Source organism: Penicillium arizonense (genome assembly GCF_001773325.1).
Source record: "Penicillium arizonense strain CBS 141311 chromosome Unknown PENARI_contig017, whole genome shotgun sequence".
Classification (NCBI taxonomy): Eukaryota; Fungi; Ascomycota; class Eurotiomycetes; order Eurotiales; family Aspergillaceae; genus Penicillium; species Penicillium arizonense.
The window spans coordinates 370,593-388,570 of NW_019173294.1; the positions used below are offsets into that span (position 1 = coordinate 370,593).

At 51.2% G+C, this 17,978-nt stretch overlaps 7 protein-coding genes across 7 annotated transcripts; 2 read left to right on the plus strand and 5 right to left on the minus strand.

Moving 5' to 3' along the window:
- Positions 1-361: 361 nt before the first annotated feature.
- PENARI_c017G09464 (uncharacterized protein) lies at positions 362-2,423 on the plus strand (the record flags this gene model as incomplete). The annotated part of the gene is made up of 4 exons (XM_022634396.1): positions 362-519; positions 574-710; positions 777-1,454; positions 1,513-2,423. The coding sequence occupies 4 exons, from the start codon at positions 362-364 to the stop codon at positions 2,421-2,423; spliced, it is 1,884 nt and encodes a 627-aa protein (XP_022485805.1).
- Positions 2,424-3,654: 1,231 nt separating this feature from the next.
- PENARI_c017G08372 (RlpA-like double-psi beta-barrel domain-containing protein) lies at positions 3,655-4,458 on the minus strand (the record flags this gene model as incomplete). The annotated part of the gene is made up of 1 exon (XM_022634378.1): positions 3,655-4,458. One exon carries the CDS (start codon positions 4,456-4,458, stop codon positions 3,655-3,657), a length of 804 nt encoding a protein of 267 aa, XP_022485781.1.
- Positions 4,459-6,935: 2,477 nt separating this feature from the next.
- On the minus strand, positions 6,936-9,724 carry PENARI_c017G11666 (ribonucleotide-diphosphate reductase subunit RNR1; the record flags this gene model as incomplete). The annotated part of the gene is made up of 3 exons (XM_022634442.1): positions 6,936-9,365; positions 9,418-9,575; positions 9,706-9,724. The coding sequence occupies 3 exons, from the start codon at positions 9,722-9,724 to the stop codon at positions 6,936-6,938; spliced, it is 2,607 nt and encodes an 868-aa protein (XP_022485900.1).
- A 1,290-nt stretch (positions 9,725-11,014) lies between these two features.
- Positions 11,015-11,703, minus strand: PENARI_c017G06266 (putative GPI anchored cell wall protein; the record flags this gene model as incomplete). Its single annotated transcript, XM_022634337.1, has 3 exons — positions 11,015-11,295; positions 11,378-11,523; positions 11,594-11,703. The coding sequence occupies 3 exons, from the start codon at positions 11,701-11,703 to the stop codon at positions 11,015-11,017; spliced, it is 537 nt and encodes a 178-aa protein (XP_022485926.1).
- Positions 11,704-12,688: 985 nt separating this feature from the next.
- Positions 12,689-13,569, minus strand: PENARI_c017G08725 (kinase-related protein; the record flags this gene model as incomplete). The annotated part of the gene is made up of 2 exons (XM_022634388.1): positions 12,689-13,362; positions 13,530-13,569. 2 exons carry the CDS (start codon positions 13,567-13,569, stop codon positions 12,689-12,691), a joined length of 714 nt encoding a protein of 237 aa, XP_022485835.1.
- Positions 13,570-14,545: 976 nt separating this feature from the next.
- Positions 14,546-15,817, minus strand: PENARI_c017G00287 (uncharacterized protein; the record flags this gene model as incomplete). The annotated part of the gene is made up of 2 exons (XM_022634218.1): positions 14,546-15,749; positions 15,807-15,817. The coding sequence occupies 2 exons, from the start codon at positions 15,815-15,817 to the stop codon at positions 14,546-14,548; spliced, it is 1,215 nt and encodes a 404-aa protein (XP_022485906.1).
- Positions 15,818-16,130: 313 nt separating this feature from the next.
- PENARI_c017G00690 (dihydrofolate synthase) lies at positions 16,131-17,375 on the plus strand (the record flags this gene model as incomplete). Its single annotated transcript, XM_022634229.1, has 1 exon — positions 16,131-17,375. One exon carries the CDS (start codon positions 16,131-16,133, stop codon positions 17,373-17,375), a length of 1,245 nt encoding a protein of 414 aa, XP_022485697.1.
- Between the last annotated feature and the right edge of the window lie 603 nt (positions 17,376-17,978).

Sequence of the window (17,978 nt, forward strand, 5' to 3'; positions counted from 1 at the left end):
GCCTAGCGTGCTGCGCTCGCCCGAATAACCATCACGGGGACATTGCCCGCTTCAATGGTTTAGCTTGCATCGATAGTTCTCCAATCCCAGGTAGACCGAGGTGGACAAAACCCGAGAATGAGGCTCTTGCTGACGAAACACCCTGCGAACCCGGGTGCGCGCCCTTCTGGAATTGTTAGTGATGGACGATTTGCTGCAGGAATAAGACATCTCGAGAGGATCTTTTCTATTCTCTTCCCTCTATCTCTTCGATACCACGCCACATGTCATATATGTCATACGTGACAGGCGAACACCTCTTTAATATATGCCTGTTCTGTTGCTCCATCCTAAAGTCGCCGTCGGAGGCGGATAACATGCAATGCCAGCGATTCCTGAATTTGCCTCCGGCTTAGCAAACGATATTGTGCATCGTGCTACCTTTGCATCCCCCCCTAATGTGACGGGAGTTGTTCCAGTCCTTGAGGTTGTCTGCGCCTGGCCGGTCTCTGGTCAGTATGGACCCGGCACCCGCGTTTTGTATGTTCTCCACCGTGGTATGTCAGTGTTTCACATTTACTGATACCGTTGTAGATACTATGTCTTGATTGCAGCTTGTGTGGTCGCTCGGAAAGTGGAATTCATTCGGAATGCCTGTCTGGCTGCTGTGCTACTTTTCCCCGCTGTGGCCGCTCTACATGGGATTGTTCTAGCAGTGTTGCACGTTGATGGTAAGTCTTCAGTACAGGAGAATAATCCACATATTTAAAATAGTAAAATCGTCTAACATTCTACAGGAGCCGTCGATATGGACGTCTACGGTGCTTTTCAACTGTGCGCAATAGGCATCCTAACTGCCCCAGCAACCGTCCGCCTATCCCAAACCTATTTCAACAACCCGGGCCGGGATCTGATCTTCTTATGGACAGTCCTTCTTCTCGCTGGGCTTCTAAGCCTGATAGTGGAATTTATGCGCCTCGAACCCACCGTCTGTCCAAATAACGACCAAGGAGGTATCGAGTGGGCAACAACGAATAAGTTTCCATACGGGGCAAGCTGCGGTATGAGATGCACTCCGGAAGATGGTCCAATTTCACATTTGCGTAAAGGCTCCGCCGACAATATATATGTGGTTCCAACACCTTTTCAATTGACTTTTAACACCACAACCCTTCTCGCCGCTGCGTGCTGTGTTCCAGCTATTTTGCAATTGGTTTCTATGTGGATTAAGATCATGGATGCTAACTGGGAGAAATTCTCTCGTGGGGAGAAGAAGAAGCCTGATGAGGCTATTGAGGGCACTAATGGGGCTACTCTCAACCATATGACAGGCATTACTGAGAAGATACGTAGCTGGCTGGCTCTTATTGAGATTCCAGTCTTTGCTGCAGCTGTCATGTTCATTCTTGTCAAGGGAGAGATGAACTTTTGGAGTGGGCCGGTGTATTATCAAACAGAGCGGATAGCGAGTATAGGTAAGCCATCTACCCTTGAGATGATGTGTTGAGATAGCTACTAACACTGTCCTTCCAGGCCAATGGGCTCCAATAGTCGGCACAGGCCTCGCCGTATTCGGATCCCTATACCTCCTCGTCTCAGCCGACATCGACGCAGAAGGAAGCAATAACAACAGCAACAACCAACAAGAATCTCAGCAACCCCGAATGGTAATAACAACAACATGCAGCAAATGTCAAGGCTGCGCCATATCCTCCGACACAGAGTCCAGCAATAACTCCCGGCGCGACTCAGGAACAAACACAGAAGGCCAAGCCACCGAGATCGAACTAGCAACACCAACACGAACGCCCACAGTCCAAACCCAAACAGACTTCGGCGGCCGACGAAGAGTCGCCCGCTTCTTCAACGCAGTCAGCAAAGCGATCACTACAAAAGCAGCCAAACAAACCGAAAAATCAGGCTTCAAACAAGAAGAACGAACAACATATCCCACAACGCCAGGCGAGAACTTCCGGAACCCAAAACTGGCCGAGGACATAAGTATCTACAACCATTCCCCGACGCCCATCGACGGGCGCTCCAGAGCAGGCAGTTTCATGAGTATAAGCCGGGACTCGGATAATGGCGAAGGGAGTTCGAAGATGGCGCGAAATCGCAGTCGCAGTCCAGCGCCAGCTCCAGTTCGTCATTCATCCTTGCCTGCTCATGTCCGACCCCCACCACGCTCGGTGACTCGTCCGTCGCATTCGAATTCCGAGCCTGAGGGGGGTTTGTTTGGGTCTTCTTTGTTGGGGTGTCCTCCGTCGCCTCGTTCGGCGATTAGTGAGTGGATGAACTTGAGTCCTGTTTCTGGTCAGACGCCTGAGGGGAGGAGTAGGACTACTTCTGTTTCGGATGTTAGTCCCACTACTACTGCTCCTCCTACGATGTCTGGGGTGCAGACCGTTCCGACGATACATGTGTCTAGTCATGAGGCTTCTTGAAGGTTTAGTTTGGGATTTGGTTTGGGGTCTTATATGGTGGGTTTATGGGTTAACGTCACTGCTACGCCGCTTTATGACTTGATGACTTGGGTTTTGGATTGGGTAGATGGTTCAGTGTATTATCGGTATGTATATATAGAATGTTCTATAGATAATACTGCATTCCATGAAGAAAGTACTCATCCTTGACCAATGGGCCGGCTGGTACTATTTAGACATCGAGGAACACTGGCATCCACCTTAGGTAGACTGTCTTGAATGCTAGCTAACATTATATTTGGGCATACACAAAGGTCTTTGAATATAGGACAGAGGACCCACCATAAACTGTACAGTAGATGTCTGCCTACATCAGTCCCCGGTATAAAAAGCAAGCCAGCCCCACTAGACCCATCTATACATAGCAAACAAAAGCACGAGTCGTAGTACTCCGTAGCAGCAACAAATCCCGAAATTGCGCCTTGAAGATCCCTGCCAAGAGCGAGGCGCAGACACGACTGTCTCAGACGCATGGACCAATATTGGAATATCTTTCACTAGTCCGGCGTCCTACCTCGGCGCAGTTCTTTGTCTGGGTGAGACTAGAGTCTCAAATATGGAAAGGGGGGATACAGAACTACAGCATAGGAATGATACTCGAAAGACTACGCCAATTGCAACGAACAAGTGAAAGACAACGAATTTCATTCAAAAATCTCGTATTCGTCTTGCATACGCCGATCCATTCTCCTTTTCTTTGAAAATTTTCGTAGCACGAGCATGGTCATCATAGTCATCATTGCTCTCCGGCGCAATGCATAGAATGAGATCTCATCAAGAGATCAATCATTCCATGTTTTGCCAGCATGCGCGATGGTAAGCTTTTGTCTTTTTTTATGGTCGAATGGGTGGTCCATCAGTGGTATTGAACAAGAGAGGTCCGAAGATACTCCAAAGGGAAGAAATTCTATCAACATGAAGGTGAAGAAGGCAAATGTAAATGGTGAAGGCGGCCCGCTAGGGGCACGCGGGCAAAAAATGTGTGAAAGTGAGTGGAAGAAGTGTAAGAATAGGGCCCAGTTCTCCAAGAGAGTGTTCGGAGGCTGGGAAAGAAATGTAAAAAAGTCAAGTGAGAACCATAAAATCAAAGTGGAAGAAAAGAGTCGTCAAGACCGTTTTCGCTTGCTCCATCTACCAGAGATGTACCCATTGCTCGTAGCCTATCAATGGCAACGCACGATCGACGCGGCGCTTAGTTGATGTACCACTTGACGCCGGTGACACGGCCAGCGCCCATGGAGGCAAGCTGGCCGAAGAGGTGGCGGGACAGATCGATGGAACCGTTATCGCAGCCCATGCACTTGTCGACGACGGTACCGGTGGCGGTGACGCCGTTGTATTCGATGGTGACGGACTTGCCGCAGTCACCGTCCTTCATGATGCCGACGGGCAGGGCCAGGACGTTCTCAGTGGTGCCGTCGTTGGTGGTGCCGCAGGAGCTGGGGTTGGTGGAGGTGGTGGCGGTGTCGTAGTAGGTAATGTCACCATCGCAAGGGGAGCCGGAGGAGCAGGCGCCGGTGTAGCCGCTGCTGGCGGTGGTCTCGACATTGGCAGAGCGGGTGGTAGCGGCGACAGCGCTGGAGGTGGTGGAGGAAGTGGTAGGCTCCGGAGCAGGGGCAGGGGCGGCAGTGGTGGTCTCAGCCTCCTCGGTGGTGGCAGGGGCAGGGGCAGGAGCAGGAGCTGCGGTGGTGGTCTCAGCCTGCTCAGTGGGAGCGGGAGCGGGGGCGGGAGCAACAATCGGGGTGGTGGTAGGCTCAACCTTCTTCTCCTCAACAGCAGCCTGGCTGGTAGGGACCGCAGCAGCGTTCACGGGAACGATGGTGGCAGTGGAGGTAGGAGCCTGGTTGGGGTAGAGAGTAGTGGTGACATCGACGGTGGTCCAGACGACGTCAGTAACGGTCTCCCAAACGACAGCGCGCTTGGCAACAGGAGCGGCGTAGCCGGTCAGAGCAAAGAAAGCGCCAGCGAGGGCGAGAGTCTTGGTGATAGGGGCCATTGTGAAGGTTTGAATCTCAAAGGAGTGGATTTAAACGATTGATCACTGCACAGCAGTATGTTCGACAAACTCAAAAGGAGTGTGAGTATTGAAGAAAAGGAAGGAATGGACCGTTGAGGCGTGTGGAGGAGAAGAAAGAAAGAAGGGGAGAAAGTGGAAGTTATATATGGGATCGGGCCTAAGTCCAGGACCCACTTCAGCCAGGAGCCCTTCATCTTCCCTTCCATCTTCCACCTTCCGTCTTCCCGTTTACACAACTACACATCTTCGCATGCAAGTTCCTGGTATACCATCAATACCCGATCCCGGATTCCCCGGGGCCTGATTGAAACCTGTACAACAATGCCAGTTGTTCCTGGCGCTAAGATCGCTCGAGCCTATGTGCGGTGACCCACAGTCGCCTCCGTACCTGGCAGCCCCATCAAGCCATGCTGACGGGATAAAACTCTGAGGGATACCACATCCGCCTACAGTACACTGATAATACCTGGTTCCTACTCTCCAGCTCGATCCCTATATCTGCGGCTTCCAACATCCAGTCACCTTGCAAATGACGTGTATTCTCGTCTCGTACCCTCGCAACCTCGCAACCCGCAGGGGGACTGGTTAGAATCTGTAGTCTTGTCTGACAATGTGATTGGTGTGTGCCTGTACCTGTAAGACAAACAGTCCAAGCCAATCCGGTGGACGACGCCCGCATGGCGGGTTTAGCCCTCGCTCCACCTAACGGTCTGGACTTCTTTGAGCCATTTTTAGTGGGAAATAGTGCCGATCTGTCAAATCAATTTGTCGAGAGAAATCATAATTAGACTGTATGGCAATGAACCTCTTGAGTCAATCGCTTTCATACAAATTCCCCCTACAAACACCCTACAAACACCCTACAAACACCCTACAAACACCCTACAAACACCCTACAAACACCCTACAAACACCCTCCTCAGCTATATTCCAACCCTTCATAGCCCTGCCCAACGCAGGGCACACACAGTAATACCCGTACCGTCCCACTTCACATGTACATACGTAACTCCAACCACATCCAGCACTAATCCAAATCCCAACCCCGATTTGAAAGTACAAACGACCTTCCAAACCATTCCAGAAAGCAATCCACGCAAGTACCATCTACATCTAAACCCCCCACCCACCCACCCACCACCACCACCTAGCAAATACAACATCATCTACTATATGGAAGCCATATTCTAGACCCGTCCAGCCGAGAGGGAAAGCCCCTGTCGCACCAATAGGGCCCGAGACATGGTAGAGACACGTCAGGAATCTGGTTAGGATCCATATCTGCTGCTTCTGTCCAGTCTTTTTTTCTCCACTCACTGCCGATCAGCCAGTCCGTGGGATGGGGTGGGGGGTGAGGGGATTGCATATGATTTGGAGATGTAGGTAATTTTGGACTATGCTGCGTATGTTCTATATTAGCATAATCCTAATATGTAGGTTGTATTTGTAGCGAGTTTGTCTTGGAATACCGGCTTGGTGCGTTATCCGAATACATGACGTAAATGTACTTACGTTGGTAGATGTAGGATGTAAGGATGTGGCTTCGGCGCCAAGGTACAATGTACAGTAGAACATGAGATATGTATACTGTACTCCTCCCGAGGACATCCGACACCAGAGCAAAAATCTATAGGATGTAAGGTACAGACAGCGAAAATGAAAGAAAAGAAGATTTCTGCAAACCAGTCATTTCCTTCTCTCATACTCATAACAAGGAAGAAAACCCAAAACGGAACCCCCGAGGCTTTCGAACATAAGAAAATGTAACATAAAAAGATAACTCCTGGTCCTCGTGGCAAAAGCAAAACGTAGAGACTAAAAAAAGAGGAACTACGAACTCTGTGGCTTGGATACGATACCCATCGAACCAAAACTCGAACGAACAGGGGTTTGGGAGGTATTTCATTAAATGAGTTTGCTTTTACCGGGGGATAAAAGATTGGATGGACCAGATTCTATTTTGTGGTTTCTTTTGGCATTTTGCCTTTGAATTCTTGGTTCTTGTCATCGCCGGATGGGGAAATGCCGTTTTTTGCCTGGTTGCGCTTTGTTAGGTAGCCGGGGGATTTCGGTTTCAGGTTGGGGCTTGGGGTTGAGTTGTGCGGTGTGAGGATGGTTAATAAAAGGTCTGGTATGGTCAGTGTGATCGTTGGATGTTTAGAGGACGGATTATGTCTGTAGAGTTAGGAAATGCACGCAGATTGGGGACACTATATTTGGGTACTACTCGGAGTTGGTTACTGCAAACTATGTAGGGGAGAATATAGTGATAACATAACACGTTGTTGAACTGATACTAAAAAAGTACAAAAAAATCTTGAATCCGCGCCAAACACACAAAGGGAAAAAGGTCCATCAATCTCATAATATAGGTACACGTGAGAAGCCAGCAGAAAGCATGGCTATGCGAGAAACGCCAACATCCAAAAGTATTCTAATAGAGAACAGGTTCAAGTTTAACCCTGGCACATGAGGCAAGCCTCCTTGTTCTCAATGCTGCACTGGAGAACAGCGTCAGAGAAGATATCACCCTCACGGGCTTCGCTCTCACCGGCGGCATCCTCAGGCTGAGCTTCGGCGCTGTTGGCCTCAGCGGCTGGGAGGTTAGGCTCGCGAGAGGCAGCAGCTATAGGGTCGGTGACCAGAGTACGGGGACTCTCCTCGGGGGCAGTGCTGACGTTGGCAGTGGCGGGCTGGGTGCCGTTGGAACGGGGGACAGCGGAGTAGGCGGCGGTAGCGGTGCCGGCGGTGCGCTTCTTGGAGCGGGCGACGTTGGTGTCCTCGACCTTGAGCTGCTCCTGGTCGACGGTGAACTGGATAGGAGCAGAGGCGGCCATGGTGCGCAGGTAGTACATGCCGGTCTTCAGACCCATCTTCCAGCCGGCGAAGTGCATGGAGGTGATCTTGCCCATGGTGGGCTCCTTCAGGTGGATGTTCAGGGACTGGGACTGGTCGATGTAGGCACCGCGGTCGGCGGCCATCTGCAGGATGTTACGCTGGGAGATTTCCCAGACGGTCTTGTAGAGGGCCTTGATGTCGGCGGGGATGTTGGGGATGTTCTGGACGGAGCCGCCATCGGCGATAATACGGTTCTTCATGTTGTCGGACCACAAGCCGAGGTCGACCAGGTCCTTCAGGAGCCAGGGGTTGACGACCTGGAACTCACCGGCCAGGACACGGCGGGAGTAGATGTTCGAGGTGTAGGGCTCGAAGCACTCGTTGAAGCCGAGGATCTGACTGGTAGAGGCAGTGGGCATGGGAGCGACCAGCAGACTGTTGCGGACACCAGTCTCGGCGATCTTGGCCTTCAGAGAAGCCCAGTCCCAGAGGTCAGTGGGAGTACGGTCCCACATGTCGTACTGCAGGATGCCCTGCGAGACGGGGGAGCCGGGGTAGGTCTCGTAGGTACCGAGCTGCTTGGCCAGGTCGGAGGAGGCAGTCAGGGCACCGTGGTAGATAGTCTCGAAGATCTGGATGTTCAGCTGTCTAGCCTCGGGGGAGTCGAAGGGCAGACGCAGAGCCAGGAAAGCATCAGCAAGACCGTTGACACCGAGAGCAATGGGACGGTGACGGAAGTTGCTCTTCTTGGCCTCGGGGACGGGGTAGTAGTTGATGTCAATGATCTTGTTCAAGTTGCGAACGAGAACTTGAACAACCTCATGAAGTTTGCCGAAGTCGTACTCGCCACGGGCAGCATCAACGAAAGTAGGAAGGGCAAGAGAAGCCAAGTTGCAAACAGCGACCTCATCAGGAGCACTGTACTCGATGATCTCAGTGCACAGGTTGGAGCTGCGAATAGTTCCCAGGTTCTTCTGGTTGCTCTTCTTGTTGCAAGCATCCTTGTACAGCATGAAGGGGTTACCGGTCTCAGTCTGGGCCTCAAGAATGGCATACCAGAGCTTCTGAGCCTTAATGGTCTTGCGGCCACGGCCCTCCTTCTCGTACTTCTCGTAGAGAGCCTCGAACTCATCACCGTAGACATCAGCGAGACCAGAGGCCTCGTTGGGGCAGAAGAGAGTCCAGTCACCGTTAGCCTCAACACGCTTCATGAACAGATCAGGAGTCCAGAGAGCGTAGAAGAGATCCCGGGCACGAACTTCTTCCTTACCGTGGTTCTTGCGGAGATCGAGGAACTCGAAGACATCTGCGTGCCAGGGCTCCAGATAGATGGCAAACGCACCGGGGCGCTTGTTACCACCCTGGTCAACGTAGCGGGCAGTGTTATTGAACACACGGAGCATAGGAACAATACCATTGGAGGAGCCGTTGGTTCCACCAATGTAGGAACCGGTGGCACGGATGCGGTGAACATTCAAACCAATACCACCAGCGGTCTTGGAGATCATAGCACAGGTCTTAAGAGTGTCGTAGATACCCTCAATGCTGTCTGCAGACATGTCGACCAGGAAGCAAGAAGCAAGCTGGGGCTGGGGAGTGGCGGCGTTGAAGAGAGTGGGGGAGGCGTGGGTGAAGTACTTTTGGGACATCAAGTGGTAGGTCTCAATAGCCTTCTCGATGTCCTCGCCGTGGATACCGACAGCAACACGCATCAGCAGGTGCTGGGGACGCTCGGCAACACTGCCGTTGATACGGAGAAGATATGAACGCTCCAGGGTCTTGAAACCGAAGAAGTTGTAGTTGAAGTCGCGGTCGTAGACAATGGCCGAGTTAAGCTCCTCGGCGTGCTTCATAACAATCTCATAGTGCTGTTGAGAGATCATAGGAGCAGGCTTATTGTTTTTGGGATTAACATAGTGGTAGAGGTCGGAGATGACCATGGAGAATTGCTTTTTTGTCTGCTTGTGGAGGTTGGAAACGGCAATACGGGCAGCCAGGATGGCGTAGTCCGGGTGTGTGACGGTCATGTAGGCGGCAGTCTCGGCAGCCTGGAGTTGCAATTAGCAGGATGTTTAAAAAAGAGACGGTGGCCAAACGTACCAAGTTATCCAGCTCGACGGTGCCGACACCCTGGTAAACACCAGAGATAACCTTCTGGGTGATAGCGGCCGCATCGACGTGCTCGGGGTCGAGGCCGTAACAAAGCCTCGAGACACGGGCAGTGATCTTGTCGAACTGCACGCGTTCCTTGCGGCCATCTGTGGGTTCAAGGCGCGTTAAAACTCGATCAGACACTTGTGGCAAAAGGGATCACTGCCACGAGATGCAGAGCTCGAAGCCCGCCATCGCTGCAAATCTCCCCGCCAAGTATCAGACTCGTGAACTCACCTCTCTTGTAGACGAACATCTTGGTGGAGTTGAGGTAGTAGGGGGCTGGAAAGAGGATAAAAAAAGGTAGAACGGGGGTATCAAGATTAAGGGTAAGGGTATTCAGGGCTGTAGGAAGAAGAGGTGAATGTTAAGCCCGTAGAGGGGTGTGAGAAGAAGAAGAGACCAGAGGGGCAGAGGATTCTTTGGTTGCCGAGTGGACGCGTTGCCCAGGACCTTCGCGTCCGCGTTTTTTCAGCTTACCAACCTGTGCTTTGGGTCCACTATTTCCTTACAAAGCTCCATTCTGCCACGCAGAATGGCTCTAATCTTACCACATTTGGTTAGTATGTGTGTGCCATCTCTGCTAGCGTGATTCATCTAGGATGGACAAAGAAGGCGGTGTGATTATTCAAAGGGCGGTGAGACACAGTCTTCCCCATATTGCACGCGAAACAGTCACGTGAACACGCGCCGTCCGCATGCCAACGGAGTTGATGTCGCCGGACGGCTTGAAGCATTCCGAGCTCAGTTGATTTCGAATGCCATTGCTCGTTTGGCTTCAGATTCAAGTCTCTATCTCCTGGTCAATATCGTGGTGGCCTATTCTCAACCCTTACTGCAGATGTGATGGATCTACAATGCTTCTGACAAGGGGCCAAGGAGTACCCTTGAATAACAAAGTTCTGTTCGCCATTTTGTCGGTCTGTTGGATCTTTTCTATGGCCCACTTGTTGATCTTTTCTTATCTTAGCTCGATCATAGGCCATGCTTTTGCCTCACAGAAGTAGATCGCGGGGGAGTCCTATAATGCAAAGCATTAGCTTTCGAAGAGTGCTTCCGGTTCCAATCAGACAAAGTGTAGAGTACAGAAAGAAACTATACACTATTGATGCAAGGTCGGCCTCAAAATCAGGCGTCTATAGCAAACTACTGTAATGGAGAACTGGTCGATTTGGAGTCTCTAAGTGGGTGATGTGAACGTTGTCCAAACTCATAAAACTAACATGGAGAATTCATCCACGTGTGGCAGAGCTGGTTGTTATTCTCCTAGGCACTGGCAGGACTCAAGCAGGACAGTCATCAATCTACTACATCTGGACAATTCTGCCATACTATTCCATGGCGAGTGAGAAGAAAGAACACTGTCAAATCCGAAATAATTGTCAGGAGTTGATATTGGTATTGAAGCAAGCAAGGCATATTAGAGTGCCCAAACCACATTCCCGAACAATAATGAATCAAAGCAGATCAAAGGCAACACATCAAGGCTATTATCTATGTTCACATCGATATTCGCATTGCAGTGCCAACAACTGACATGGCATGCTCACAGCAGAGCAGCAGCGCCAAGGAAGATCGCAGCGGCAAAGGTAGTCGCAGAGAACTGGCGGTCAGACGAAGCAGCATTGAAGGTCGAAGTAGGGCTGGAGGCGCTACCAGACCCAGAGCTGGAAGAGCCAGTACCAGTAGCAGCGGCGGAGGAACCAGTGCCGGAGCCCGAGCCAGAGCCGGTGGCAGCAGCGCCGCTGGAAGAAGCAGCAGTGACGAAGCCGGAGGCGGAGGCGGAAGCACTACCGGAGGTAGCGGTGGAGGAAGGAGAGGTCTCAACTGCGGAGAGGAGAAGCGATCAGTAGATGTAATGGATGATATGATGTAACACGCTCGGGTATGTTTTCTTGTAAATCCTTACCAACTTTGTGGCCGAGCTGGGCGCAGTTGCTGACGAAGAACTTCAGGGCTACATCACTGTCGGCACACTTGTCGGCGATGTCGGACTGGATGCTGGCGGCATCCTTGCCGCAGATGGCCTTGCTGTCGGCTGGGTTATCCTGATGACTGGAATTTGATCAGTTAGGAGTTCCGCGCCAAGCCATTGACATTCCTTCCATTCCTTCTGTGGACATACCCGATAATCTTGAGGACACAGGCTGGGGTCTGCGGGGTGGTGGTGCCAGCGGCCACGACGTTCGCCAGGGCCATGACGGCCACGGCGAAGATGGACTTGTTGAAGATCATGATGGAGATTGAGGGATGAAAGAGTGTAAGGTCAAGATCGCACAGCGAGTCTGAAAAGAGGGTAAAGAGTGTGGAGCTAAAGAGCGACTGGTAGAGAAAATGAAGGACAAAGAGTGACGATGTCGAAGGATAAGCTCGCAAGGAAACGGGGGAAATCAGTTTGCATCGCAGCCATGGTCCGGTGGAACAGGGTCTGTAATATTACACTCAGGTCCCTTGCTGTAGGGTATCTTCTGTGGGCAGTCCCATATTATGGATACCTTATAATACATGTATTAGTAGTACAAGCTGTAATTGTGTTCCTCCAGGCTTGTTACACTTTATCCAAAGCGGTTTAGCGTCAGGGACTCCCCATATGTTCTGTACTCTACACACTCCATATGTACTTCAGGTGCTACTTGCTTCGTACTCAATGGCTTATTTTAATGTTGAGGAAATAAGTTTGTGTGATTATTGTAGGAAAAGTCTAAAAGTCTCATTGTACTTCATATTAAGATTCATGCTCTATTTATAACTGAAATTGATTTTTTTCGAACCCTACCGTAGTGACACAAGTCATCGAAATAAGATTGTTACTCTCATCCTATGGTACTTGTAGCCTCACATAAACAGCCCTGGAATACGAGTCCATATCAGCACATACATCGTCTTACGGTTGAGGAAGTAACCTGGGGTCTAATATCAAAAGAGCAATGACATATCAATCGACATACAACAAAGGTCGTCAGCTTGACACCCCTCCCTGCCTTTATATGATCTAGATGGCTAACCCCGGGGGGCACTCGAAAATGGGCAAAAAAAGTGCAAAATGGCTTACTTAGGGCGAAAACAATGCATAAAACGTTACACTCGCTTCGAGGCTTTCGTTTAGAAACTGTCCATACTCTATGACACTGTGTACCCATTTATGACCCCTGTTGTATCAACATCTAAGGAGACTAACACCATCTATACATCCAATCCCACAGACACATCAATCTCGCCGTCATAATCCCTCCCAACTGGGATCAAAAGTACTAACAACAACCTCCTGAACAGGCAACCTCCCATCAACAATCTCCCGCCCATTAACCAAATCATTCTCCCTAGCCCTCCGGTCCGCCTCAACCTCATCCCTCGCAATTCCCGCCAGAATATGCCTCTTTATTAACCTCTTCCTAGCAACCTCAAAATCAACCTCAACAAACCAAAGCTCATCCATAAGGCCCGCCGCAGTATTCCACGGACTGACATCCAAACTCAAGTAATTCCCCTCAAAAAACAACACCCGACTCGTCGCCGGTATCGCAATATCATCATCAACGGGATCCTTAACCGCATGGTCGAAACTGGGCGCATGCAAATCCGCCGTTGTGCTCGTGACCGGCTCCCGCAGTGCCCGCACCAGTGATAGGAATTTGTCACCGTCGAATGTGAAGGCTGCGCCGCGCCGCGCCGCGGCATATGTTGGGTCTGGCATTGCTGCTAGCTGCGCGCGTGTTAGGTGGTAGCCGTCCATTGGAATTGCGCTGGCGATCGGGGGTGCGGTGGGGTTTTCGGAGGCGTGGATTTTGTTGATTCGGGCAGCCATTGTGATTGCCAGGCCTGTTTTGCCGGATCCTGGGATCCCGCTTATCGCGATCATTAGGCGTGCGTCGTCTGGTGTTGAGCAGAATTTTGCTGGCGGGTTTGTTAGCTTGGGGTTTGTGGATGGGTGTTGGGGTGCGCGGTGCTTTGGGGGTAGAGGAGGGTTTGGAGGTGGTCTTTTGGATTGCTGAGGCTGGGAGGAGGTGTCTTGTATGCTTCTTGTTCTTCTTTTCCATGGGTTATGTTGGTGGTTTGCTTACCCCAGGCCTTGTTGACCAAGTGGTCTACCTGATGATCCATGTTGTTGACTTTGGTATGTAGATGGAGAGGTTGACTCGGGACCGCGTGTATATGTGACAGTGAAGGCTAGTACCTTCGGCGAGAGAGGATTGTGCTGGTCACTGGAATTGATCCGAGGTGTCTTGGTGGTTGCGCGGGATGTGATACAGGTGATTTGGTATTGCAGAGTGCTGCGGTTGCAATTGCTGTGCAGTATATGTGACAGTAGGTGCTAATTATGGCTGTTGTCGGATCGTCAGAGGTGTTGGAGTATGCCAGCTGCACAGCTTGTTCAATTCCCAGATATCGTGGCGGGGTCTCCAGGACTGAGTGGGGACGGCTGTACTCCGGAGATACGTCACCGCACATTGTCTTCCCTTTTCACCTACACATCGCTCCTAGGAATCAAGGTACTAACGTTACATCCAGAATATAGAATAGCTTTGCGACTCCAAAGTACATCTAAAGACGCGTCAACATGTGAAGGTCACGTTCAGGCTTGCCGGATACAGCACGGGATGTGACTGATCGGCTTATAACCTTCCCAATTCACCCATTGCCATTGGACAGAAAACACTAGACTCTGAACCCCTGGAGTCCCCGAATATCTTTACATCGTAGTCATATTTATTGAGTGACATGTGCAGAGAGTATCGTATTCCCAACATAATGTTGGGTAGTTCATTTTGTTCGAAACGATTATGAAAAATACATCATAAGCATATCAATACAAGAAATTGAAATCGCTGAAGATGACAGCGCCCTTGCCAGATCCATGGCAAAGGCCGAGCTTGGTACTGCAGCCAGTGCAGCATAACCGAAAGACAGAAGAATCAAACAACTTTCGACTCCAGTAGTGAGTCCCCTTATGATTCATAACAACGCCCCGTGGTCCAGTCCAACAAAATTAAGAAATATCCGTTGTAATTCGGTCCCTGTGAAAGAAAACGCCATCGCCAGTATCAAATGCCATGTCATGTAATGCGAAAAGTGGTCCTCAAAGGTCACCGCGGTTAGGCTGAGAAGCGCCTTCGTTGTCCGTCGAGTCCATGCTCGCGCTGAGACCTCGGTCGAGCGTTCGTGCCAGACCCGCGGCCGCCCACCAGTCGTCCGGAATGTCTTCACGGCGGGCAAGTCGATCCAGGATGGCCTGCATCTGCTGGAGATCGTCATTATTGTGGTCGGTGATGGAAAGTGAAATAGTAGGAACGGGAGGGTGCCTGCTCAGGGTCGAGCGGATATCTGGGAAACGTTGGAGCGAGAGGGGCATGGTGCTGGGCTGACCAATGAACCGGCGGTAATTTACAGGTGTATCCTCGTCGTCCGAAGAAGAAAAGTCACAAGGGTTGAGATGGTCAGGGTAAGGGTCGAGCGCGGTGTTGCGGGTAGTGCTCAAGGAAGATGGTAGAGTCGAGTTGGTAGAGGCGCGAGTAGTTCCATTGCGAGTAGCATCAGGCGCAGAAGCGGAACTCGAGGCGAATGAGGTGTCATTGGAAGGTAGCGTGGCATCGGGCGTGATGGTCGACAACAAAGTTTCCCACGCGATAGTATCGCGATCTCCGTCAGGACTCGGGCTGCGTTGGCGATCCCCAAGCCCATCCATCACGGTCTCCCGGTTCAGTCGAGTTGGCTGGGCCGCGTTTCGATTGATGCGAATGAGGCTTGACGGCATGAAGAAGGAAGGCTCATCACTGGGGCTGTCTGTGCGACGCAGGGGCGGAAGTCGCATGTCGTCCGAGGAGGGAGTTGAGGAGCCGCGGGTATGGTACGCGGCAGCTGGAGCAAAGTTCGGGGTGAACGATGGGCTACCGTTGCGGAAGCTCTGAGGGTGAAAGCCTGGGCGACCAAGCAGGTCGGTCAAGGCTTGATTTTCACGCAGGGAGTAGGATTGATCGGACCGCTGACGGTGATTCCGGCGCGAGGAAGGACCCCTGCTGAAAGCCTCGCGTTGAGCTTGCGCCAATGTCATTCCATCCTCACTCATCCCGTTGTTCTGCACAGGAGATCGCCGGGGGAGATCACTACCGCGTCGGAGCTCATCGATAACCTGCGACTGAAACGAAGCCAAAACATTCCGGCGCGCACGAGAGATACCGTGGCGCGACGAGCCCCGACGGCCGATGGTCGAACGCGCAGCAGCAGTGCGGTCCTTCTCGATAGCAGACTTATGTATATCGGCCTTGGAAGGCTCACGCCACATCCTACGTTGAAGTCAGTCGCGTGCGACAATGTCGCGCGAAGTGAGCTGTATGACTTACGGGATACCCATTCCGTAAAGAAGTCAGAGTGAAAACGAGTGAAAAAGAACGATGCGAAACGCGACTTGTAGATAACAGTGGGGATGGGATGGAGAACGGATGAGATTGGGGATTTTTTGCCAGCCTCAGGCCGGAAGTGGCTGGGAGGTCACGTGTACCTCCACGGTCATCTCCGGACAAGCAGCAAGTCCCCGCTACTATGCTTGTTCAGCTTAGGCTTCCTACGATACCCACGATGAAGCCCTGAAGCTACGTTTACTACTTACTGCACCCATATAATGACGACTGACCTCAAACCACTCACCACGATACGATACCACCGGGATGATTGAACTAGGATTGAGTAGGGTCGCGAGTCTGCTTCAGCAGACTCCGCTTACATGGAAGGCCATTCACATTGCTGGGACCAACGGCAAGGGCTCTATCAGTGCCTACTTGTCCCATCTGCTGTCTACTGGAGGAGTTCGTTGCGGACGCTTCACTTCCCCGCATTTGATCGATCGGTGGGACTGCATCACCATCGGCGAGAAGGTGGTCCAGGAATCCCTCTTTCGACAGATAGAAGATCAGGTCAAACTACGAGACCAGGCATTAGGCATCGGCGCCTCCGAATTCGAGCTTTTGACCGCAACTGCCTTCGAGATATTCAACCATGAGCGAGTCGAGGTCGGAGTCGTCGAAGTGGGCATGGGAGGTCGCCTAGATGCCACAAATGTTCTGACTGATGTCCTTGTGTCCGTCATTACAAAAATTGGGATGGATCATCAAGCATTCCTGGGGTCTACGATTGAGGAGATTGCCCGTGAAAAGGCAGGCATTCTGAAACCCAGCGTACCATGCGTGATAGACAACACAAACACGCGGGAAGTAATCGAGACGGTGAAAGATCGTATTCAAGAACTCGGTATTGAATCATCGTTCGTCTCTCCAGCGCAAGTCTATGAACAACTTCCGCCACTTGCGTCTTTGTTTAAGAAGCTCGACTTGGAGCCACATCAACAAGAAAATATGTGCTGCGCAGTCTCCGCTCTGCGCCTCGCCTTGTCCCAACTCCGACCTGAATCAGATGTTTTCTCGTTGCTTCCATACCTCGCCGACGTGACTTGGCCAGGCCGACTGCAAAAGATCGCCCTCCGACCCTTGGTTGACCGCGCAGAGCCTATTTTACTCGACGGTGCTCATAATGCACAGTCTGCCGAAGTTCTTGGCAAATACGTGGATCGCAGGATGCGTTCCAATGGAAAGCCAGTCACTTGGGTTGTTGCCGCATCAAGTGGTAAAGACTTGGCTGGAGTATTCGGCTCCATTATCCGCCCCGGGGATCGTGTTGCAACGGCCGAGTTTGGTCCTGTGGATGGAATGCCATGGGTGACTTCAACCAATGCCCAAGAACTCGCTTCTTCAATTCAAGCTATCCACGATATTGGCCACGTCCAGAGCTTCGAGGGTGATCTACTCCCTGCTCTCAAATGGGCCAGTCAAGAGGCCCAGGGCGAGTCTCTTGTCATTGCTGGTAGCTTATACCTTGTCTCCGATGTGTTGCGTCTTCTTCGAGAGGCACAGAAATGATACCCTGTATAAATCGCTTGATAGATCGCGTTGAACTTTAGCATGGTTGGTCCACGTTGATTGTAAATAATAGACAACTTGACCAAAACAACAACGTTTTGGGCACTTTTCTTCCTTATAATTCATTTTTTTTTCGAGCAAATTATAATTCTCATATTTTACCTCGGCCATAGTTATTAAGTCTTAATTAAGAAGATCCCGCAAAACTTGTTACCGTAGGGCTGATCGGCGATTGTCCAGCACAGCCTGCATGATGCGGGTGGAGAAAGTTCAAAACAACCACGATTTCTTTGCAAACAACCCCTTCACGCCCTGTCGCAGCCTTTCCGAAATTGTTGTTCACCGGAATCTGTCCAGACCATCGTATTTATCTGAATATCTCGCATGCGCCTCGATTTGCTGCGGCAACGGCTCTCTAGAGCGTGAGAGCTGAATCCCTCCTGTAATGTCCGCTTGGTGAGACCCTTCCCCAACACTTGCAAAACAAATGTTGTTCCCACCTGTTCTTGATGCGGTGAATGCTTCAGATTAATTAACAATCCTCAACTAGATCCTGCGGACATGACCTCTAAGACTGTTGCTATCAGCTCTTGCCTCCTTCCT